The 24,735-nt window shown below is 48.0% G+C and overlaps 1 protein-coding gene across 2 annotated transcripts in view; it reads right to left on the bottom strand.

The window, feature by feature from the left end:
* PLEKHA2 (pleckstrin homology domain containing A2) overlaps nucleotides 1–23,857 on the bottom strand; it is a 58,377-nt gene extending 34,520 nt beyond the window's left edge. Inside the window, exons 1-5 of one of the 2 annotated variants that reach the window (XM_074981634.1) lie at nucleotides 23,768–23,857; nucleotides 11,634–11,797; nucleotides 8,643–8,699; nucleotides 3,207–3,255; nucleotides 1,756–1,853 (exon numbers count right to left, since the gene is read on the bottom strand). In XM_074981634.1, the coding sequence (XP_074837735.1) occupies nucleotides 1,756–1,853; nucleotides 3,207–3,255; nucleotides 8,643–8,699; nucleotides 11,634–11,774 (345 nt within the window). In that variant the 5' untranslated portion in view covers nucleotides 11,775–11,797; nucleotides 23,768–23,857. Of the gene's footprint in view, nucleotides 1–1,755; nucleotides 1,854–3,206; nucleotides 3,256–8,642; nucleotides 8,700–11,633; nucleotides 11,798–22,828; nucleotides 23,140–23,767 lie in introns of those variants that run through there. The other variant, XM_074981633.1, reaches the window with a different exon arrangement.
* Nucleotides 23,858–24,735: the final 878 nt, after the last annotated feature.

Genomic DNA, 24,735 nt, shown 5'->3' with positions numbered 1-24,735 from the left:
GCAGAACACTAGTGTGCCATGAACAATTCTGACACGTTTTTGATATCATACACTGGTGGTCTATATCTTGTGTTATTAAGAAAGATACAATGTTACCTCTTCATTGCTATGATGCCTGATTAAATGACTACATTTTGTTTTTGCTGTATAGGTTGCTGCTTGGTTTTCTTTTTTTGGGGGGGGGGGTGGGGGGGGCCTTGACAATTATTTTTAAGAAAAGTTTCATAGGCATTCTGCAATAAAATTATTATAGTTTGGTGTTCCAGGGTCTCAAAGAGTTTAAGAAATACTGGTCTAGTCAGACTCTTCCTACACCCCCTACACAAAGTGTTTGCTGTATCAAATCTCATGAGACCAATCGTGCCAGAAGGAGAAAAACTGAATAAGCAAATTATTTCAGCACAAGAAAGAAATCCTTTGATAGCAGCAGTGAGAAATCAGTTACACACAGACCTCAGCCTTCAATAATTACTGTAACACAGGGGTGTGTCTCTCATAGAAAACTCTTTTTCCAAAGGTTTAATCATTGTCACACGCAGCAGCTGTGCCTGGGCATGTGGGAAATGAATTTATGTATGTTATATTTGTTTATAAACATGATCATCTCTCTAAATCTAGGTTATGCGAGAGGGAAAGAAGCCACAGTGATCACTCCTCTGAGGGCAGATTTTCAGAACAGCTCACTTCCAACGGTTTACAAGGGTAGCTTCTGCAACTGTGACTCAAACGAGAGGTGCTGGTCACTTCGAATGCTGGCCCCGGGCCCTTTTCCAGCTCTAAAATCTCTTGTAAGTTTCATAACCAAAAGATCAGCCCCTATCCTTGGAGCGTTTTCTTTTCTCCAACCTAAATCACACAAATCATTAAAGCTTGCAAAGCAGCAGCAAAGAATGCAGAGTTTTTAAATAACTTCTCTCTACTGCCCAAGAAGCTGCAGGAGCCCCATTCATTGCAATGGAAGTTGAGAGGACTCAGGAGCTCTGGTACAGTGAAGATGGTAGTATAGGTGGATCCCTCTACTATGGCACTCCCTCCTCTGGCAACCTGCATAATCCGGCATGATTTAGTCAGCCTGGCGACCACTTATCATGGGTGTGGCCGAGTTTCCTGCAGTCCCATAAAGTTTGTTTCCAGCCACCAGTCCTGGCTTTCAGTGTTCTGAGCTGTTCTTTAGCTGTAATTTACCCCTAAATGTCTTCTTAGAGCCCAGGGAGCAGTGGGATTGTTGGTAAAGCCGCTGGACAATATTGACCTCCTGTGGTTCAGTGAATTCTCACTCAGCGCCGATCAGGTCCAAAGAGTGCCGGACTACAGAGATTCAACCTGTACTGCAATTGCTTTATACCACAGAGTGGTATGGTGCTGAACGTGGATGGATTGTGGCAGCTCCTAAGAGGACCAAAGGACAGAGCAGTAGCTAGCTGAGAGCAGGGTTTCAGCTCTCTCCTTGGTTTTGTGGTCATGAATCACCACCTCAGCATTAATTAAAACAGAACGAGCTCTCAAAAATCTGACAAGGAATTTCCTGCAGAGCTAGGAGCACTAACCCCACATCAAGCGCGGCTCAGACACAGGACTCCGCTGGCTCCGGGAGCAACCCATTTTCTGGCCAGACTTAGCCATTACCTTGGAGCAGGCTGCAGAACAGGGACGGGGGATGAGGTCAGAGCAGGAAATTAAACATGGCTTTTCCAAACACTTCTCTGACAGCACCACGGCCCGAATGGAGACAACAGTGACAGTGGCATAACCTACCGTAATCTTGCTGGCACGGTTCAGAGCCTCCACCCAGTCCTGTAGGTCCTTTTGATCACTGGCTTGTAAGAAGTAGCGCTGTGATAAAGCATTGATAACTATCAAAGAAGGGGATAAAAAAAAAAGAGAGGGAACCCCAGTCAGTGCTCAGTAGGGTTAAACTAATTCAATAATAGTACCTTGTACATCAGCAGCATGTCTCAATTTCCAACCCCACACAACCATGTCAGCATTATCTATTTCAGCCTTCCAGCCACTTGCCTGTTAAAAGAGTATGCAAGGAACCACCACTGAGCTGCAGCTGCCTCTGGGGTACAGCATGGCAGTTGTTTCACTGCACATTGCCACACTACACAATGGTTTAGGACTGGGTGTGAGGAATTTCACATCCAGCTAAAACCGCAGAGGGGAGAGAACAGGATGACCTGAGTTGGAATTTAATCACGGCCCTCACAGTAACATGCTTACTGCTGCTCTGGGAGCTTTCATGGCTGCCAGTGGTCAGAACCACAGCTTTGAGTTTCATCTGAAACAATCCAAGGTAGTGCCAACCCCTAACAGAGCTTCCATAGGAATCTGAAAAGCCGCTTTCTCCCCCTCCCCTGACTTCTCAGCTACGGGGACTCTGTAGCTTGCAGTAGCTGGGTCAGTGGAAATATTCTCACAGGATTTCTGCATAGAAAAACTTGAGACATTTTGAATTGCATAAGGTTTTGTTGAAACTTGTGCTTCCCCTGGAGCCATCTGTCCTTGCAATCCTGCTGCATGTGCACTGCTGCCATGGCACTCTGTGACAGCGGAGATCACGGCTCTGGAACACCAAGGAATTAAATCACAGCACTCCCCTTATTTTAACTTTGCAGGCACATGGGATTATGTAGCACAGCAGCCAGAGCCTTTCTGGAAGCCAGCTCAGTCACAGCATGGGAATATGTGACTAGCTCTGGGTTTGGTACTGATTCACGGCCCCTGCATCCACGTACTGAAAGTTGTGGGTCCCCCACCCACAAGCCCTTTAGGTCAAGTATGTACAGCAGCAGTTGTTTCTGCTGCTTTAAGTCAGAGGTGAATTTAGTGCTCAGGCAAGCAAGGAACTTTTATGGCCTGAGTAAAGCCGAGGGCCCCAGGACAGGAAACCAGACCCACAACACCTCTTCCTGGCAATTCCAGGCATGGGAGCTAATGCGGGGAGACCCGAGGACAGAAGTGGGCAAATGCCCCATGGCCTGGCATTACAAAGGGTCCCAGAGCTCCCGACCCCTTTGAAACATTGCTCCAGCACAGCTGCACTGCTCCACATGGCCCTGGGCAGAAGCAGCGCGCAGAGTGGCACTAAAGGCTGACTGCCTTAGGCCCCACCTCTTCCATACTTGGCCCCACCCTTTCTGCAGGTCCCACCAGCTCTGGGAATTCTGGTGCTTCCCCCTCCCGTTTTCACGCTTTACACTCACCAAAACAGAATGGGACTTTCGGCTTTTGTTTCGGGGTGGCAATGCTGACCTGGAGAGAAAGATTTTTAAAATACAGCACATTAGCCTCTGCCTCCACTAGGAAGGATGAATTGTCTTCTAGTCCTCAGCCCTGTAGCTAAGGCAGTTGCTAAATGGGGAGGAGATGAAGAGAGTGCAAATCAAAGCAAAATGAATGTCACAAGGGCTCATCAGCACATCCTTACTCACACAAATCTTTGTCTCAGTTGTGTCCTACTCAAGAACACTCTTCTCTCCAAACGTAGCTGTGTCCTGCGCAAATGTCCCGTGGCTAGAACAGAATTGCTGTTGTATTTCTTTGGGGAAAGAGCTGTATATGAGGCAGTGGAGAATGGCAGGCCTGGCATCCCAGGGGTGAAAGACAGCCTCTGGGCCCAGCCAGCTCCGCCTCGCTTTACCTGCAACCAGTGCCAGGCCTGGAGGGAAGAGAAAGGCAAGGAGCCTGGCTCACTTTGGGGCTGGCTAGCAAGGAGGCAGGAGGCGCGTCAGCAGAAGGACCACAATCTGCCTGCTCAGCAGCCAGAGGAGCACGTAAGCCCCCACCCTGCCCCTCTGGGGAAAGGGGAAAAACCCTGAGAAATCCTAACTTAGGGTATAACTTAAAGAGTATAGAATCATAGAACAATGGAACTGGAAGGCACCTCACTGAGTCCAGTCCCCTGCCCTCATGGCAGGGCCAAGCATCATCTTTCTAGACCATCCCTGACAGACGTTCATCTAACCTACTCTTCAATATTTCCAGTGATGGAGATTCCACAACTTCCCCAGGCAATTTATTCCAGGGCTCAACCACCCTGACAGTCAGGAAGTTTCTCTTAATGTCCAACCTAAACCTCCCTTGCGGCAGTTTAAGTCCATTTCTTCTTGTCCTGTCCTCAGAGGCCAGGGAGAACAATTTCTGTCCCTCCTCCTTTCTTGCAAGGGAGTGGTTCTGGGTTCCTGGGCCAGCATCTCCCTCCACCATTTTGGCACACCTACTCGATCTAGCCACTAGGCTACCCACCCACCCGCGACCTGGCCACAGTACAGCTAACAAGATATATGGCTCCTGTAATTGCAGATTTAGGTTATGGATACGGCTAATCCCTTGTGTGCTTCCACATGGTTCTGGTGAATGCAGTGAAGAACACAGATGCATGTTCACACATGGGCGTGCTGATGCAGATCTCCTAGAACTGCCACCTTCCACACCAAATCTCTGATGCGGATACCCCGCCATGCTACTGTTTTACTACAGCATCTTCTTTTGCTGGAAACAGACCGCCACCATGCATGCAAAGGCCTGCCTTGCAGCCAGCCCGGCAAGCCACACCGCTACAAAACCACCAGCAACTTGTTAACAAGCAGAGTGACAGTTGGCCTTTAGAAGCTGATATATCCTGTGCACATCAGAGTGAAGTTTCTGATGCAAGTTCAGCAGTGCTGCTACTCACAAAAAGCTGCCCCACTGCTAAGCTAGCTCTCAGGAGCTCATTCATATCTGATCTGATACAGACCACAGGTAGTAAATGAACTCAGTTGCCCTCCACTCTAGGGCCAGCCACACTGCACCACAAGGATGCAGATTCTTTCTGGAGTCCTGGGAGTGCCAGCTTCTGTTGGGTCAAGCACACTGTGCAGTAATAAAACTGAAGGAAAACAGCAGGGGTCACTTTCAAAAGAGTAGGACTCATTTATGCCAGGGACATACGGCCAGGGCTCCAGGCATGGTCTTTATACAGTGTATTTATTTTGACAAGCTTTCTGCTTCTGAACCCGTCAGTAATACTTTCAATGTGCCTTCTCAAGCAAGCCTCCCTTGCTCTGGCATGTTTATAATTGGCAGTGAAAGCCATGGGTATAACCCAGCCCTGCAGTTTATGACTGAATCCATTGCTGTAGCAATTTTCATTTCAAATGCATATAACGTATAAGTGATGGTCCCTCTGAAATGGGGGAGACTGCAGGGCATCACCAGAGCTTAATTTATAAACCCTGAATCAGCAGGAACAGAGATCTGCTGGGTTTTTTCCAATTACAAATATCCAAAGCTGATTGTATGGCTACCGATTTATAGCCCACCCCAGGCTTCCTAGATCCAGAAGGTGGAACTTGCAAGCACTAAGGTGATGCATACAATCCCTGGCCAATGGAGCCATGAAATGAGCCACATGGCTGTCTGTCGAGGAATTTCAGGCACAAGGTGTGCTACAAAAGTAATGTTTTCTATGGTGTTTCCAGTGGAGGCTGTTCCAGCTCGTCAGTCCTGGCCCTGTATGACATGAGCACTGAATGAACACTAAGAAAGCCGTAGAGAAAGATGCACCTTTCAGAGAGGGGCATGGAAAGATTAAGTGACTCTCTCTCAAGGCCACACAAAGAACCTGAACTAGGTCAGAGGTAGGATTTAAACGCAAGACTCCCACACACCAGCTAGTGCCTTAAGCACACTACCAGTCTTCTTGCTGCCTCCTAGCAAACACAGTGGCCACCATGTGCTCAGCAGTACTTCACACCCACCCTGGGCACTAGCACCTGTTGTATGAAGCGGGGAATGAGGCTACAGCCATGGTAACAGAGTTCCCCTCCACTCCTTTCTATAAGTCCCCTAATCTATTTAGCATTCATTGGGCAGGTCCTGGAAATTAGCACAAGGGACCCTGGCTAGACACATTCAGAGGACAGCAACTGCTACTGGTCTGCACAGCAGGGACACTGCTAAGCCTGAGCCAAAGTTCTGGCCCACGAGCTCTTGAACCCATAACCTTATCTCTTAGGTGGAGCTAAAAACAACAGAAGGGAACAGACACTGAACACAGACATGGGGGAGCTGATTCACCACCCTCCTTGCTCTACATGCAGTTATGGTGGAGCAGAATGGTGTGCTGTGTGACCAAACCTCCTGGGTGGGATGCAATGCAGGGTAAAGAACTGCCTGGGGCTGGGCAAACAAGCAGAGAATCAGGCCCTGAAACAACAGAGCAGCCAACAATACAGGAAAAGGAGCAGCCTGCAGAATCCCCACTTGGAGATGCTACTCGTAAAGGGAGGTGTGAATTCCACCAGGAGGAGACGCACCTGGGCAAGCTTTGATCATGCTAAGATCAGAAGTTGATGTGGTGCAAGCAGGGGGGAAAGGCCATCTGCAGCGTCTCCTGTAAGCTGCACGCTTGGGCAGTCGGCCAGGAGAAATTCAGGTGCTGTCGAGCTGATTAACAGAGCACCCACGACTGGCAATGCGTTTCTACTGGTGGTGCACATCCACACGTCTTGGTGCACATAACAAATTTTATTCCGCCCATGGGTGAAAAAAATAGATGAAACCCTGGCCAGCTTGTCTGCGTACAAGCTCATTGAGGCCAGAGGAACATATTGGGGGATGACTAGCTCTACCCATGGCTCAGACCACTGTGGCTCTCTTCAGTGGGTTAGCTCAGTTGCAGCTGGAGTTCACACTCCCAGGCTGAAGTGTCAGCAGACCCCAACGCTGTGGCTACACCAGCACTAGGGGGTGAGTCCCGGCTCATGTGGACATACAGGCGTTAGCTCTCACCAAGCTAGCTCGCTAAAAACTGCAGCATAACCAAGGTACCACCACGCTGGCTGTGCCAAGTGTAATTGCCCAGAGGTGGGCTCAAACCTGGGACCCCTGGAACTCAGTGAAGCAGCCTGTAGGGGTGGAGCTCAAAGCCAGCTGGCTCTCAGCTAAGGCTGCAGAGGAGACTCAATCTCTCTATCTAAGTGCCACGACAGGACGGTAAGCCGCGCCCAGTTGGCATGCGGGTTCCACAACCACACCCCCGCTGGAGCCCACCGGGTACGTTCTCAGCACAGTTAGTACCGCTGGCTGCCGCCCTGGCAACACCGCTGCTTCCAGGCACTGGCGCGATGAGCGGGGTGAGCTGGATATCACTCCCTAACTCCAAGTGTAGAGATTTACACCCAGGTTTACACAAGAGGGTCGCACAGAGTCTGGTGCAGCTTTGAATCCAAGGCTCATTCAGGTCTCCAGGGAAGTGTCATAGGAGAGACATGCAGGAAGAAAAAGGTTTCCCTCTACTAAGCTCTTTGGGACAGGGACTGTCTCTCACTATCTCTGCAGCACCCAACACAATGGGGCCCCCACCTCATCTGGGGCCCTCCAGGCTTGCTTGGCACTACAAATTAACAGCAAGCCCCCCCAACGCTGGATCTCAGTCAGCCACCTGATGCACTGGGTGAAGTTTCCATGACACCTCATTCCTGATTCTTATTTACTTAAGCTGATAAAAGGTGCTGCTACGCATGTGAACACAGGTTAGATCAGATGCTGAGCCAGGAGGGACCTTTGAGCAGCGAAATGTGTTTAAAGTGCTGCCTTCCAGCTAGGTTTCCTCTGCAAGCAGCTCGTTCCTGGGGTGTAAGGCCCAACCTGAACTCTGCCCTTCACAAAGGCTTCCGGATTCTGCAGCTCTGCGGCCTTCCTTATTATTGAAATACCCTCCTTCCTCCCCAGCCATCCTCCTGGCCTATGTGATGTCATTTTACAAAGGAAATGTGGCCCTCTTTGCTACCCTGAGAGACCTGACACAGGACAAGCCAGCAAGAATCAGACACTCTGCTTGGTCCTTCAGCAACTTCAGATTTTAAAAACAGAACAAACACTAAGCAAACTGCTGAAGGAATCATTCATTTCAGGTCAATCTGAACCAGTGTTTCTTCAACTGTGTTCTGTGGAACACTGGTTTTCTACGTACAACTCACAGGTATGTCACGAGCATTTGGAAAAACGATTCAAAGTTTTACAACAAATAACCATTTTACAATGACAACCATGTGGTACGATACCGGATTAAATGACTTCTTTTTGATTTTGCTACAAACGTAGCTGTTTGTTTGCTTATATGGTCTGACAACAATTTTTCTTTTAAGAAAATTTTCATAGAGGTTCAGCACAAAAAATATTTTTTGTTTGGTCTTCCATGGTCTCAAAAAGTTTAAGAAACACTGAGCTGAATGTATTGTTCCCATTTCCAGCTTTTAAAAACATCAACTTTTTCACTTCTAAGCCAACCCCACCCAATGGATTTAATTTTGAAAAGTGGTTTCAAAATTAAAAAAAACCCTGAAATGTCCATAAAATGCCAAGAAAGGATATTTTGACACTCTGGCCATGCTGAATTTGGGGGGTTTTGCTAAACAACAGTTCTGCAAAATCACTAGATTTCTCAAACTGTTTTGCTTTCAATGAAAAGGACATTTTTTTGGTGACAAATCATCTGGCAGAACAAATCCTCACTAGTTCTACCCAGTTATGTATACAGCAGTTAGCTCTGGACTCCTACAATTTGCTGCATTGGGCAGGTCTCTAGCTCATCTCTGGGTCCATTTCACCTCCTCCCACAGCAGAACAGCTCTGAGGCACCAGCCTCATTTTACCTTGGAGATATAGGTCAGTGGCAAAGATCCGACAGCTCTGGACCCAAGAGCCAGATTCTGCAAAACAGTAAAGAATGTTAAGAGTTAAACAACAAAAGGCACAAACAAGGTGAGCCAGACTATTGTTTGATGCTTTGTTTTCGGACAGGTGCCTTAATAGATCTGGCCTCACCAAAAGCATTTATATGTCAGTATTTTACCATGGTGCAAGCAAGGCAGGAAGAGCGGTACTACCTGGTGTGTAGTTTATTACACAGGGAAAGCTGTTTTGCTCTTTAATGTCAGTCAAAAAGCCCGAGGCCATGGAACAGGGCTTCGATTGCAAATGAAAATAAAATACGGTTTGCTTTGAGCTACGTTTACAAAAGCCACACAGTGAACACCAGTGCATACTAATGCACATGGCAGAGATTCCGGCAGCTCATCTTTTACTCTTCTTATTTAAATCACTGTAGTAAATACCAGGTCCACTCCCAGACCTGCCAGCCACAGCAGACAGAAAACGTCAGACACCTGGCTACGGGGTGAACATATTCTGCAGATCCCATTTCTAGGATGACAGGGATTGGATCATTTTTGTTACTGTCTTTACACTGAGATATCCACGGGAATGGAGGCCATATGTCATCTCACCCTGGCACAGTGCTTTTTATCTCTTGTGGGATTGTGTAAAATAGTGTCAGTGTGGCCTAACAGGGCCCAGTATATATAGAGGGGCTGATTTGCTATCGTTTCTTCATGAAAAAACTCAGCCACAGGAAAGTCTTGTGATATGCATGTCTGAAAGCATCCTGCATCATTCCATTACTGAAGCCCCAACTCAGAAAAGCAGATGCTCAGCTTTACATATATGCATAAGCTGATTCCCGTTCAGCAAAACACTCAAGCGGTCGCTTAGCTCTGAGCACATGCTTCTCACTGAAGTTGGTGAGATTTGAGGCCTGGGTTTAAGGGCTCTCCAGGACTGGAGCCTCCAAGTGGACTCGGCTCATGCAAAACATTCTGCAGATTATACATCGTTTTCCATACTTAGCAAAATGAGAAAGAGGAAGGTAACTACAGCTCCACTCCGCCCTGCCCTGCCCCCATTCAATCCAGCAAGCGGGTGCACTGCTGGATGATACTGACTCATCAGAATAGCCCTGCATCCTAACCACAGCTATAAATTGCCTTGGAGTAACATCTGGGAGACAGACTAATCACTGCATCCTTATGGATCAAAGCCAGCCTGGGAAAGAAACTGCCACCCCTCCCCTTCCACTCCACCGTGAGGCTTTGGTTTCCCACCACGGAACTGAACGGGTCACTGGCCGAGACCTGAAGGTGCTGGAGTTTTATCTGTCGTGGAATCATAGTCTAAAAGGGTGTGGAGGAGGAATTCAGGAACACATCTGACGCAGACCCAGACATACTGATCACAGGCTGAACACTGCTTCAGCCAAGTGAACCTGCATGATCCAAACACTCTGAGTGAGCACCAGGCTCAACTCAAAACTAACATGCTCCGTATTCTGTACAGAGCACAGTGCAGGATTTTCACCCGCCCCCGGTTGTGGCATTATGGAATATACAAAAGCACCATGGACTCCGCTATCCCTTCCCACACTTCACTGTGTCCACCACCTAAAGCAGAGATGGGCAACAAGGAAGAGCAGGTGGGCCATGGGAGCGGTCCTCCTTCACCTCAGTGGAGCACAGCAGCCCACAGTCCACTGGAGTTCCACCTGCAGTCCACAGATCCTCCTCCAGGCTTTTAACTCACTGGGGCTCTGGTGCCCCACACTTCCCTGCTCCTCCCCCTCCCTCCCCAAGATGGAACAGCCGGGAACAGCTGATTCATGGTGTTCCAATTCCGGGAGGGGGGAGGGTAGGAGTGGGGACAGAGCACAAAGCAGGTGATTCACGCTGCTCTGACAGTGCTAGGGGAGGGGAAGGAGCAGGAAAGTACAGGCCTCCTATGCCCCAATGGGCAAGAGATGTGTGGGGCGGGGGGAGCAGCAGGGCATCGGTGGGCCACAGGTGGATCCCAGTGGTTCACAGGCAGCCTGCAGGCTGGAGGTTGCCCACCACTGTCATAAAGGCATCTCTTCCCTGTGACTTAAAGCACCAAGGAACCCTAGTGCTGAGAGACAGTGTTAAGGAACTCAGCTTCCCTTGAGTATATGGAACAGTAACAGGCTTCTAACAATCTGACACCAATCGACATTCCAATGACCCCTCTCCATTAGCACACCCATGAAATCACTGATGGGATGCTTTGGGCCAAAATAACCCATGGTTTGACTGCAGAGAGGATTTCACCTCTCCAAGATCATGGTATCTGTTGGGCTGTTGTAGTCATGCTGGTCCCAGGATCCTAGCAAGACAAGTTGGGTGAGGTGGTGAATTTTCCTGGACTAACATCTCTTGGTAAGAGAGAGAACCTTTGGAGTTACACAGTGCTGGAGAAGAGCTCTATATACCTTGATGGCTTGTCGCTCTCCATACAGAAGCTGTTCCAAAAATAGATATTACCTCACCTCCCTTGTGTCTCTAGGATCTGTGTAGACTGTTACCTGGCAGTTTTACCATCAGTATGGGAAATCAGTAACTCCAGGCTGCTAAGAACAGGGCTCTGGGCAGAAGGAAACCCACTTTTCTTCCAGCACCTTAACCAGAGCAAAACATGGAGCCAATTTTTTAAAAAAATACGCACTATCAGTTTCTAGGATTTCAGCAGCATATCTGCCTAAATAAATCTCATTTACTCCAATAGTTAGAGTCTGAACAGAACCAGCAGGGCTAATGTGTTCAAATTAACTAGAGAAAAGACAGGCATGGTCAAAAGCCGGCTGTGAAACCCTAGCACGGAACTCTGGTGACAAATGTGACCTCTTCTCAAGAGGCGCTGAGTGGGAAGGGCGGCCGCAGCGTAAATCAGGAAGCAGAAGCTGTTTCAGCTGTGACATGAGAAAGGCATGGAGACCTGCACAGTGCATTCTGTGAGCTCACCTGGGGATTGTCCATATACCACAGAAGACAATTGGCTTGGGTGTCCAGGATGAAATATCTTCGCAGAAACTTGCTGCAGGTCTCATTTTCGTCAATGTCTAGAAACCCACAGATGCGATTCTGTCGATCCACATAAGGCATTCCGGGCTTCTTGTAGCATCACCCTAGAAAACACCAAGGCTTGCAGATGAAGGCAGAGCGCTTCCCAACCTCTCCCCAGCACATCCGGGTCCCTTCCCTGTTCTAGGCTGGCTTCATATTCATATACCCCTCGTGCTCCCTCTTCCAGTCTAGAGCTGGAGGGACAGCTCAGTCACCGGGTTTGGGTATGCAGTCGAAAGCACCCAAGCATGAGGAAGAAGTTAGATTGGGTCACATTTCATCTAGAGAGATCATTCTGCTCTATTTCCACATTCGACTGGACATGAGCAGATTGGTCAGGAAGCACAGAAACACATGAATTCCACCTTCTTGAAGCTGCACAACATTTCGCAGCCCAAAGGTCTGCAGGCTGGTTAAAGTAAGGAAGAGAAGATTTAGGCTCTGGTCCTACTTCCCTCTAATTTTTTTCCATCCATGGGTGGAATACATTTTGTTCTGTGCACCAAGGCATACACAGATGTGCACCACCAATAGAAACACATGCTGCCAACAGTGGGTGGCTGTCATTGCTCTGCTAATCAGCTGGGCAGCACCTGAATCTCTCCTGGGTGGCCATCCAAGCATTTACCTTACACGGAGCACTGGCCCCAACCTTGGCAGGCTCCCACACCCGTGCAGAACGCTGCTGAGTTCAACCGAGCTCCCTGCAGGATTACAGACGGTGTGGTCAGCTGCAGGACTGAGGCCAGACTGTATTCAAACTATTATCCCAACTTCCTGCTGGTTCTGCTAGGGCCTGCCGTGTCCTGGCACAGGACAGAACCAAGCCCCACCCCACTCCTGCATGTTGCTGCTGCTGGCAAATGATCATGAGGAAAAACAAACCAGATGGGCCATCGCAGAATGGGGAATTCACAGTCACAGCAATGCAAAGACACCAGCACAATGATTCCAGAACCGTTTGGAAGCTGGGTGAATAAAACAAACGAGAGAGAGATCGAAATAGCTCAGCTGAGGAACTGTGGGAGCTGAGAAAGCAGAGCGCTTCCAGGAACTACTGAAGGATTCAGTCACTACAAGCTACTCAATAACTTGCCAGCCTGACAGCACTGCTAACAGAGGACTCAGCACACAGCACTGGTCCCTGTCAGGGCACAGCACCTGGGGCTTGCTGGAGCACCACAGAAGAGCAGCATGCCAAAGAGACTCAATGCCCCCAGGACTGAGCAGGACATCATCCTGTAAGAATTGCAAGAGAACACCCCTGCTCTACTCCACAGGCATCTCGGAGACAGCAAATACGCGCGCACACGCACGCCCATGCTCCTTGGGAATGGAAAACAAATGGCAACTCCTGCAGAAGGTACATAGAGTTGGGATGCAGAGTCAGCAAGACAGCAATGATCAGTCCTCTCTGGGCAAAAACACATCACTAAGGGTACGTCTATAAATACCAGAAGATTGACTCAGTCAGGGTCATTCTTCTGGGGTTCAACTTAGCATTGCTAGCTGGGATGCGCCAAACTGAACCAGCAGGTTGACCCTAGTACACCTCATTCTCGTGAGAGTTTTTCCCATCAACCTCCCTGTGTGTGGACAGCCTGATAAATTGATCTTAGATATGTCGATTCCAGCTATGCAATTGCCATAGCTGGAATTGCATATCTAAGACTGACTTTCAGGTCTAGCATAGACTTGGCTGTAATCTACTCAAGACACAAACATCTTCCAACTATACCCTCGTTACTCAGGGCCCAGCGTGAAAGGGGCCCTCAATCTGCCGCCTAGCCTCAGAACTCACAGTACAGGAACTCTGTTCTGCAAAGGGCAGAGCCTGGCTGAACAAGGGGAGCTGGGGAACAGCTGCAGTTTGAGCAGGAACAAAACCGTCTCTTTGGAGAAGTTGAGAGTTTTTTGCTCACAACGACAGAAGCATGGAAAGATTCAGCCCTGCAAAGAAAGAACCTCCCTCCCTCCCTGCCAGCCATGGGCCCACGTGCCTCTAAGATATGCACCTGAGAAAGTCAGGGAGAGATAAGAACAAGGTACTAGGGTTGACAGCATGGTGGCTAGAACCCTGCCGGCTGTTCTAAACTAGCACCAGCAAGTGGTGTTAGCACAGTAGTGCTCTGCACACATTTTGCACTGATTGTAAAAGGTGCATCGCACCATGCTAGTGTGGCAGCACTTCAAACTCCCTTTTCAGGGTGTATATGATTGCACATAGTGTGGGGTAATGGAGGCGCTTTAAGGCGGAACTCACTACAGGCGTGGTCTATGGGACTGATTCCATGGCCGTGCACACTGTCATTATTTACATGCACGCACAAAATGCTAATACCCTGACCTACTTTGCAGCAATCCACATGCCAACACCAGGTGCAGAGCAGTGGAGAATCAGGCACTGGATATAGAGAGCTGAGGAGGCACCATGCCTTGGGCAAGAAGCCTCGTAATTAGTGTGACTCTTGGTAGATGGAATGGGAGGTGACCTATATCACATTGAAGAGCTGGTGACAAACATACCACTGGTGGAGCTTGGCTGTGAGCCAACAGGCGTGTGAAAGCAGCCCATACAAGTGCCTCTAAAATAGACAGCACGAACAAAGGCATTATGCAGATAAGGAGAAAATATGATTTTCTATCTTTAACGTTCTTGTGGGGGAACCCCTGTAGAACCATATGGTCTAGTAGTTTGAGAGATGAGATAGAGAATAAAAATGTCTGTTGCTGTCTGCTTATATTGTCAGCATCAGCATTTGAGAGCCAAGTGTCACAGTGGGGAGCAGAATGGAAAGTGGCCAGGGAGGGCTGAATGGTCTGAGAGCAGCCCCCAGCAAAGACAGGAGGCTGCTTTGGCAAAATCTGCCCCCTCATAAATGGCTATTGCAGTAGGGGAATTATGAGCAGTCTGACTCGGAGCAGACCAAGGGCTGGAGGACAGCGTGTGGGTAATCTGGCTTGTGGTCATGGGTGACAGAGATAAGGCCACACACAGAAAATTACGAAAGCCTTTGGATAGTCATTGGAATCAGATTAGCCATTTGGCCCAGACAGAATGAGGGATACTGCGAAGTAGATTTGGAATCAACGTTAATTATCAATCTATTAAGCCATCGCCTCTAGAGACATGACAATCTCTATCATGGCCCTGCGCTCTCAAATGCAAACACTGGGCCCAGGCCAAAGGAATCGGACTGCACTGGCTTTCACAGACACAGGGAAGCTGTTCCAGTGTAACTAAAGGTGTGATTTTAAATCGATGTAATTAGAGCAGCACAAAGCCCTGAGTGGACACTTATTTCCGTACCTGTATTTGATTTAGTTTAGACCAATTCCTGACTGACTTCAGAAAAACAAAAACACAGGTGCCCACGCAGGGATCCAGCAATGATTTAAAGCCACTTCCACCGTTCAACCCATGCGACTGTGTGGGAACCCTGGACTTGAGTGATGCTGCTGCTAATACAAAGTCAGCAGGTTTCAGAAAGGGTGGAAAAAGAAGGTGGGGAGATATCTGACCCTTCTGTGCCCCCAGGAATGAGCTCCCAGCCCAGTTCTGCCAGCTTCATCCTTGCTGATTGGCTGCATTCATTTCCATGGGGTGGCTTGTGCAATCAGGTAGAAAGGTGCTGAGCTTGGGGGCAGGATAGGCTCAAAATGAAAGAAGTAGGCAGCCAGGTGCTACCAAGTGGCAGAGCATGGATATCAGCAAGCCACTGCTTCTCAGATGCACACTACAACTCAGGAAGGGCCCTTCCCAGACAAGCACAGACAAATGACAGTCCCATCAATCACGGGGCTCTTACAACAGTGTAGTTGCAACCTGGGAGCAGTAGCCAAAGTCTGCTTGGCAGTGACCATTATAAGGAGTCAAATTATTTTATTATCTCAGTCTTCAGACGAAGCATGAAGAAACCTAGTCACAGAGATAAAGAGGCAGCCATAGCTGCTGTCCTAACAGGCAACCACAGACTAACTCATCTCCAACACCAGTCACTTCTGGGCTGCAGAACACCTTTCTCTGTGGCATTACAGGAAAGGCTGGGCAAAAATGCTGCAGCTTCTTACAGTTTTTTTTCTGTCTCAGTTAACCTGAGCTTGATCTAAAGCACTCAAACGCTCTGCTCCTTCTGCACAGAAAAGGCGACAGTGATCAACCTTCAACTGCACTTTGAGATACGAGCATCAGTGGGAAGGGGAGATGATCATGCTGAGCTTAAGATCCAGAACGGACCAGGTTTTTTTTAGCATACTGCAGGGAGGAAATCAGCCAGCACACCCCTCACTCTGGCTGCAGTGACCAGTTTTCCCATGTGTTGAAGGACAGAGGCTGCAGTTACTCATCTGTCTCCTCAGAACGGGGGTGGGCAACAATTCTTGCAGATGGGTCACTCCACAAATTTTAGTACTGGTCACAGGCTGGCTCTGGGCCCCCTGGCAGAGGCAGGGCCTTGGGCAGAAGCGGTGGGGCTGGGTGCTACACAGAGAAACAAAGTGTGTGTGAGTGTGAAAGAGAAACACTTTGTGTGTGAGAGACAGACCTTGTGACACAGATTGGGGGTGTGTGTGTGCGTCAGTGACCGTGTGTGTGGGGCACAGACAGGGTATGTGTGACAGTGACACAGTGTGTGGGTGCTGGCTGCTGCTGGGTAAGTTTCTGAGCGAAGCCCCTCCTCCATCTCTTTAAGGGAAATCTGTCCTGCTCTGCTGTCTCCTCACTCCACTGCTCTGCACCCCTGAGTGAGTCCCTTATCATCCATGCTTCAGACTGGAGCAGCTCCGCTGTGCGTCTCCCTCTGCAGAGATAGGTACAGGGGCAGGGGAACACCCTGACTTCAGCACTGACCTTTCTCCTCCCCACCCCCTGCACAGCTAACAGGAGAATCCTAGGAGCAGCTCGTCTGCAGACAGAACAAGGTGGGAGGTGCATTAGCTGCACACACGTAAATACGCACACTCTGCTAATCAGCAGGGTGGGCTGGAGAGAAATGTGTGGTGAGCCAGATCTGGTGCCTGAAGTGGATTTTGCCCACCCCTGCCTTAGAACCATTAACAGTTCCTCTTTTTTATAAGCTCATATAAGACCAGCTTCTGCTGTTCCACTAGGTGGGGTTTTTCCCATCTTCCTGCTGGAGTCAGGAAGAGTTTTGCTAATAGAGTTTAATCAAGTTATACTACTCAGCACTTACACAGGACCTGACCCTGTCAAAGCTCCATATGAATTAGTCAACTGGCTGTACTGTTGGATGCCTTCTGGGAAGCTTACACCTTCGCATTTGAAATCTGACATTGTCTACTACTGGAGAGGGAACACTAGAATTAACGTACCATTGACCTGTTCTGCTGTAACATTTCCTACCACACGCATATTTGCATAGAAACACTGTTATCCATCATTAGCTCACAGCCATGAGACAGGTTTAAGACATGCTAACATGGGAAGAATTACAGAATAAGCTTAGCAGAGTTTACTATGACATGAATTCACATCCAGAAAGTTTACCTAAGATTCAGGGTACAGCTATGTTTGCCGGAAGATCAACAAGGTTGCAGTCGATCTTCTGGGGGTTCGATTTAGCTCTCCTAGTGGGGCTCTCCCTCATCAACCCTGGTACTTTCGCAATTGTAAGAAGTAAGAAAAGTCGACAGGAGAGTTTCTCCTATCAACCTCCCACTGTGGGGATAGCAGAAAAAAATGGATTTAGAATTCCCGCAGCTGGAGTTGCGTATCTTAAATCGAATTTCCCTATAGTGTAGACCTGACCTTGGTAACCAGTTACTTCTGTTTGTCAATTATTAGAACAAATAGTGAACTGAGTTACTGGTGCAACAACACAAGCTGGAGCTCATGATACCTAGTTATATTTTCTTTATCCTACAACAGTGGATGACAGTAATTTTGCAGACACAAAAAACTGACCACAAAACAGGCTAAGAACTCTATTGTGCTTATACTTTACAACTACTTAACATAATTTAGGACTGCTAACGACTCCCTAAAGGCCTACCAATCAGAAGAACATGTCCTGTTATAACTTTAGATTGCATACACTATAAATTACAAACAGGATAACAACACTGAACGCATGAAGTTACAATGCATGGGTGAAGTTTGCATCTGGATGCCTGTGTGTGACATTGATCAAAAGAATTTCCCACGCCTAACAGTGGAATTAAGCCCTTAGGATGGATTTCATTACTGGTTCTAATTTATGTCAACATGCAGCTAAACACAACACAGAGTGAGATTCTCATGCTTTCTGGGATTCTTTCCTTTTATCGCCTTTTCACCACAGATGAACAAAATGTTCATAAATTCAATCTCTTCTAACTCCCAACCTCCCAAAAATCAACCCTTGCCTGGTTCAGCTAATGGGATGACATGAGCAAAGAAGTTACTGGAAAAAATAAACAGGACAAGACAATCCATCTCTCTGATTTCTCCCAAGATACCAGAATGGTATAGGACTGAACCCCAGATAAAACAGCTTCACATTCAAACCCAATTACTACTGACAAACTCAGTAAACTGTGGTGCTGCTAATGAACAGAAAATTCCTGGGAACTGAATCTCTGTTATCAAAGAGAGGGATCCTAGCTTTGTCCTGGGAAGCAATATTACAATTCCTTCACAGTTTCATCCCACTTGAGCAGCAGCATTGTCAAGGCAAATCTTACAGCAAAAGGCATATTAAGAAAAAATAAATTTTCAAACTCAGTGGACCTAAAATGCTAGTGAAAAGTAGCCATTAGATAAAACAGGATATGTTGGCATGTATGGAAAAGCCACAGGGTATGGTGTGGGTGGGCAGGTTATACCTTTTATTGCACCAATTTTTGTTGGCAAGAGAGAAGCTTTTGAACTTCCACAGAACTCTGTAAATTCAAAGCTTCTTTCTCACCAACCAAAGTTGGTCCACTAAAAGTTATTACCTCACCCACCCGGTCTGGCTAATATTCTGGGACCAGCACAGCTACACCACCACTGCATACAAGTGAACTCAGGAAAACTAAGTCAAATTAACTAAGAGTGTGAATTTGAAGTGAATTAGTTAAACCACATTTAATCTCTGTGGAAATACCACAATTAAGAATTAAAGCGACCCACACTTCCAAAGTGAATTAAACTAAACCAAATTAAAGCAAGTTTCATTCTGAACAATACCAGCCACACAGGGAGTTAATTCAGTGTAACTAATCCACTTCAGATTCACACCTTTAGTTAATTTGGATTAATTTGCTGGATATCGCCATGTAGACAAGCCCTCAGTGGTCGTGTATGACACAGCAAGGTCAGTCCAGGGCAGAGGGCAGGAGGTAACACTGGAAGGAACCACAGAGTTTAGGGTTTTCATAGAATCATAGAACACTAGGACCGGAAGGGGCCTCGAGAGGCCATCGAGTCCAGTCCCCTGCCCTGACGGCAGGACCGACCACTATCTACACCATCCCTGATAGACATCTATCTAATCTGTTCTTAAATATCTCCAGCGAGGGAGATTCCACAACCTCCCTTGGCAACTTATTCCAGTACTTGACCACCCTGACAGTTAGGAACTTTTTCCTAATGTCCAACCTAAACTTCCCTTGCTGCACCTTAAGTCCATTGCCTCTTGTTCTCTCCTCAGAGGCCAAGAAGAACAAGTTTTCTCCCTCCCTCTTATGACACCCTTTAAGATATCTGAAAACCGCTATCATGTCCCCCCTCAATTTTCTTTTTTCCAAGCTAAACAAGCCCAATTCTTTCAGCCTTTCTTCATAAGTCATGTTCTCCAGACCTTTTATCATTCTAGTTGCTCTTCTCTGGACCTTCTCTAATTTCTCCACATCTTTCTTGAATTGGGGTGCCCAGAACTGGACGCAATATTCCAGCTGAGGCCTAACCAGCGCAGAGTGGAGCGGTAGAATGATTTCTCGTGTCTTGTTCACAACACACCTGCTAATGCATCCCAGAATCATGTTTGCTTTTTTTGCAACAGCATCACACTGTTGACTCATATTTAACTTGTGATCTGCTAGAACCCCTTGGTCCCTTTCTGCTGTACTCCTTCCTAGACAGTCTTTTCCCATTCTGTATGTGTGAAACAGATTATTCCTTCCTAAGTGCAGCACCTTACATTTATCTTTATTAAACTTCATCCTGTTTACTTCAGACCATTTCTCCAATTTATCTAGATCATTCTGAATTATGACCCTATCCTCCAAGGTAGTTGCAACCCCTCCCAGCTTGGTATCATCTGCAAACTTAATAAGCGTACTTTCTATGCCGACATCCAAATCATTAATGAAGATATTGAACAGAACTGGTCCCAAAACAGACCCCTGCGGAACCCCACTTGTTATGCTTTTCCAGCAGGATTGAGCACCATTAACAACTACTCTCTGGGTACAATTAGCCAGCCAGTTATGCACCCACCTTATTGCAGCCCCATTTAAGTTGGACTTGCCTAGTTTGTCGATAAGAATATTATGCGAGACCGTATCAAATGCTTTACTAAAGTCTAGGTACACCACATCCACTGCTTCTCCCTTATCTACGAGTCTCGTTATCGTGTCAAAAAAAGCTATCCGGTTGGTTTGACATGATTTGTTTTTTACAAAACCATGCTGGCTGTTCCCTATCACTTTACTACCTTCCAAGTGCTTGCAGATGACTTCCTTAACTACCTGCTCCATTACCTTTCCTGGCACAGAAGTTAAGCTGACTGGCCTGTAATTTCCTGGGTTGTTCTTATTCCCCTTTTTATAGATGGGCATTATATTTTCCCTCTTCCAGTCTTCTGGAATCTCTCCTGTCTCCCATGACTTTCCAAAAATGAGAGCTAACGGCTCAGCTAACTCTTCTATCAGCTCCTTGAGGATTCTAGGATGCATTTCATCAGGCCTCTTTTGTAAATAAAAGAGTTAGATGCCATGGAATTGGTTATAATAATGCATGTTCTGCTTCTCGTAGCGCTGTTGGAGCACCTGTACTTGGTATCCTTGAAAATCACGGGAGCCAAGATATATTTCAACCGGATCCACCCCATCACTGCCAACTTGGATCAACATTTCTAACTATCTTGCCACCTTGGTACCTGGAGCTGCAGTGCAGCCAATGCTTTCCTTATATACAACTGAAGCACATTGTACTGTTCTCAATAGTTTAAATTTGAGAGGATATATGTGGGGGGGAAGAGTACGTTAGCTCCACAGCTGTCTTGGGCCACCAGAATATAGCCACTCTTTCACAAAACCTCAACAGTTCCAAGACACCACCTCCCACATAAATATTCACGCATCGTAACAGGAGGATGTTTTATCATTTAGACCTTTTGTGACATGACCAAATCTGCAAACCCCACTTCCTTTTTTCACCTATGTTCACTGATGAAAGTTCACAAAAGTCTCGCTGTTAACACTTAGAATGCTGGCAGTTTCCAGACGAAGGATGGGCAAATGGGAGAACAGATGTACATATTGTGTGGAATAAGGCCAGCAATAAAACTTGTGTTAATTCCAAACATTTATCTTTATTAAACAAATAACCTGCTGAAAGGAAGGCCTAACAGTATGGAGGTTAAATTATGTCATTACAGCATCATTCTGCTCATAAAAGAACTGTCAGAAACAACTTAATCTAGTGAAACTAATAGTATTCTGGATCAAAACTCAAATTCAACTTTTCCCCTCGACTCACAGACCATATATTACACATATAGGTCCAAAATTTTAGGTGCTCACCAGTGTTCCTTGATGCTGAGGGCTTGGGCAGCTGCCCAGGAGAGATTCACATGCTGCCCAGCTAGTCACCAGCGTGCCCACAGCCGGCAGTGTGTTTTTTATGGTGGTGCACCTGAGCACATGACTTGGCGCACAGAACAAAATTTATTCTGCCCATAGATAGAAAAAAATAGAGGGAACCCTGGTACCAATAAACAGACACACAACTCAGTAGGCACTTTTGAAAATGTAGGCCTTAATCTTTCCACTTTAGTTTTCCCACCTGGAAATATTCTGCTGTGGGAAGGTTTGAGTTGCACAGAAACACTACAAATTGTTTATTAGGAAACCAAGGAGGCCTGGATTCAAGCAGTGAAACCTCCTAGGGATGCTAAGAAAAATGTCCAAGCCTGATAAACCAAATCTACTGTGATTTTTCTCCTTTGGGAGAGCACCCTTCCAGAGTGTTGCTGGCTTCCTACGTGCACAAGACAGTCTGCTTTCAGTCTTGGTAAGGCACATGCTGCCTGTAACTCCCATCAAGGCTACGGTAAGTCTGGCGCTTAGAAGTCTTTTGGTGTGCCAGAGCCAAAGCCCTCCAGCCCAAGAAAGAACAAATCGCCATTCTTCAGACAAGATCATAGTGCATCACGTGGTTGAATAAAAACCTTCACAAGGATCCCAGGTGGCCTGCTAGGGCCCTGTACTAACATATGTCCCAAGATGCTAAACTAAAACCACTGGCCTGAATGCCTGTACATGCCCAGGCACATTCCTCATTTAAACTCAGGCCAGCATGGGGAGCCCTTTGCAAGCTCCCTAAAGGGTGCTTGGGAGTCAGACACTAGTGGTGGTCTTCAGGGAGCCGCCCTCCACCCGGACAAACTTCCTTGGGCATCAAAACTGGCCAGCGCGTCAATGAGGTGCGATTTTGACTGGGATCTGATGCCACTAGAAGTGCTGCAACTAGGGGTGCAGAAGGGGGGTGGTAGCACCCCCTCCACCCCCACCTCAGGTGTTTTCCATTCTGTACCGGATTTGCAGTTTGGTTCAATGGCTCTCAGCACCCCCGCTACAGAAATTGTTCCAGCCCCCGACCTGGGGGGGAGCTCCCCCAGAAATCTCCCCAGTGGCTGCTGGGAGGGAGCCCTCCGCACATGGAGATATTCCAGCCTTTTTCCCATCCCAGCCAGGCACTGCTAAATAAAAGCACCCAGGAGAAGGGCGGGGGCGTGCCTGCAGCCCTGCGAGAAACGGGCAGCTCTGCACTGCCCCTGCGACCAGCCGGACACAGCCCCCCTCGCCCCGCGGCTGATCTCCGAGCCCCCGGGCCAAGCGCTCCTGCAGCTGGCCCCGACCCCAGGCGGCCACGGGCGCTCTGCACTCACCCAGCGGCGTCTGCGGGCTGCGCCCCCCGGGCATGACCAGCCGGGGGCTGCGGGCTGGGCTCGGCGCTGCTCCGCTCGGGGCGTGTGGCTCCGGCCGGCGTCTCGTTTTTTCCGGGTTAATTACGTTTCGCGTTAGCAGCAGAGCCAGCCCCGGATGTGAGGGTAGGGGCAGGAGCCGGCTGGGTGTGCTCAGAGTGCGGGAGCGCTGCGCGCCCCGGGCAGGGGGCCGCGGACAGGCCCGCGCTGCAGGGCAGCCTCCCCGGAGAGCCCCTCCCCACCCCCGGAGCCTGGCGGCTGCAGCCCTGACCGGGGAACGGCAAGGGAGGGGCAATTTCACAAGCACGTTTGCACAAGTAACTTTTCACAAGTAAATTCTCACCAGCCGTGTACAAACGGGCCGTTTTGCACAAACTCTCCCCCCCTCCTTGCTTGAGCCCTGCGCCTTATGGCGTGCTGGCAGAAGCCCCACGCACATCCCCTTGGTTTTCATTCAACAGGCAGCCGGGACTCTTCCGCGCAAAGGAGGGTCGGGGCGGCCAAAGCAGGCGACACAGTTGTGCTCGGTGGTGGTTCTGGTTTTCCAAACCCTTCACTGACAGCTCCACCAGTGAGATTGTGAGGCATACGCAGCAGAGGGCAGACTTAACAGTTGTGCGACTCAACTCATGAGTTGTGGCACGATTAAAATCTCTCGCTTAAAACACAAGCAGTTACAGTCTGGAACATTATTCAGGCCTCAGAAAACCTGAGGCCGGCCCAGGTGCAGGAATTTCTGGGGGGGGGTGTGCTTTTTTTGTGACTGGGGGCCACAATTTCTTTCAAATATAAAGGAGTTCAAAGTAGTAAATGAAAACTTTGGGTGTAAACAGTGACTGGTAAAAGGAGTTTGTTATTACAAACTACACATTTATGCAGTATTAAAGGGTTTATAGAAATTACCTTCTAGGTTCTTGATGTAGCATCCTAAGCAAAAAACAATATTCCCTCTTCTTCCTCCTTTCCCTGTTGCTAGCAGTCATAGGCATGCTAGGAAATGTATTCCCTTCCCTGCTCAGGGCAGGGAGCTGGCCAACAACTACAGCTCCCAGGGTGCCTCAAGTTCCCCCATCATTCCCTGAAGGCTCAGTCTGCACAGCACAGCCTGCAGCCAGGGAGAGAAACCTGACGTGGGAGAGGGGTGCATTTGCACCCTTCAGAGTCCCTCCTCTGCGTACGGGCCTGAGTCGTCCCACACAGTGAACACACATAAGTCAATCAAGTGCGTACACCTTGCAGGATCAGGCTAAGGTTACACCTGCCTTTTCATTAAAATTTACTGATATATATTGACTGCAGGGTGCATCCATCAGAGGCTGATAAATAATTTTCTGGGGAATGAGAGAATCAGACAAAGTGTTCTCAGATCAGGACCCTCTCAAATTGTGGTCTTGGCTGCCTGCTTGAAGGCAAACAAATGCCTAGCACACTCCATCAGCACACTGCCTCTGATGTGACAGGCAGTATTTTTCTAGTGCGGAGTTGAAGACTAAAGCTTTACTTTGGCTCTGTCTACACTTGCTCTTGAGTGACAAAAGTTTTGCTGTTCACAGGTGTTTAAACACTCCCCCCATCCATTCCCATGGATGACAAATGTTTGCCACAACAATTGTGCATGTGAACGCTGTTTTGTTAGCTGGCACGCTCCTGCCAACAAAGCACAAGGCACTTATTGAGGGTGGAAGTATTTTGTCAGCAAAAGTGCTGACTGACAGTGTTCACACACACTGACTTTTAGAGAGAGGCCTGTGTTGACACAGCCTTGTCTTTAAAAACTGTGTGGCATGGACATACCTGTAGTGACAAAATGCAAGTAAAAACCAAAAATGAGTGTGATTCTATGCAAGTGTGCTCCACTGATTATTGTTCAT

This window comes from Carettochelys insculpta, chromosome 31, assembly GCF_033958435.1.
Source record: "Carettochelys insculpta isolate YL-2023 chromosome 31, ASM3395843v1, whole genome shotgun sequence".
NCBI classification, from domain to species: domain Eukaryota; kingdom Metazoa; phylum Chordata; order Testudines; family Carettochelyidae; genus Carettochelys; species Carettochelys insculpta.
Note: the sequence above shows the minus strand (reverse complement) of the source record. Positions and strands in the feature narration are given on the sequence as shown.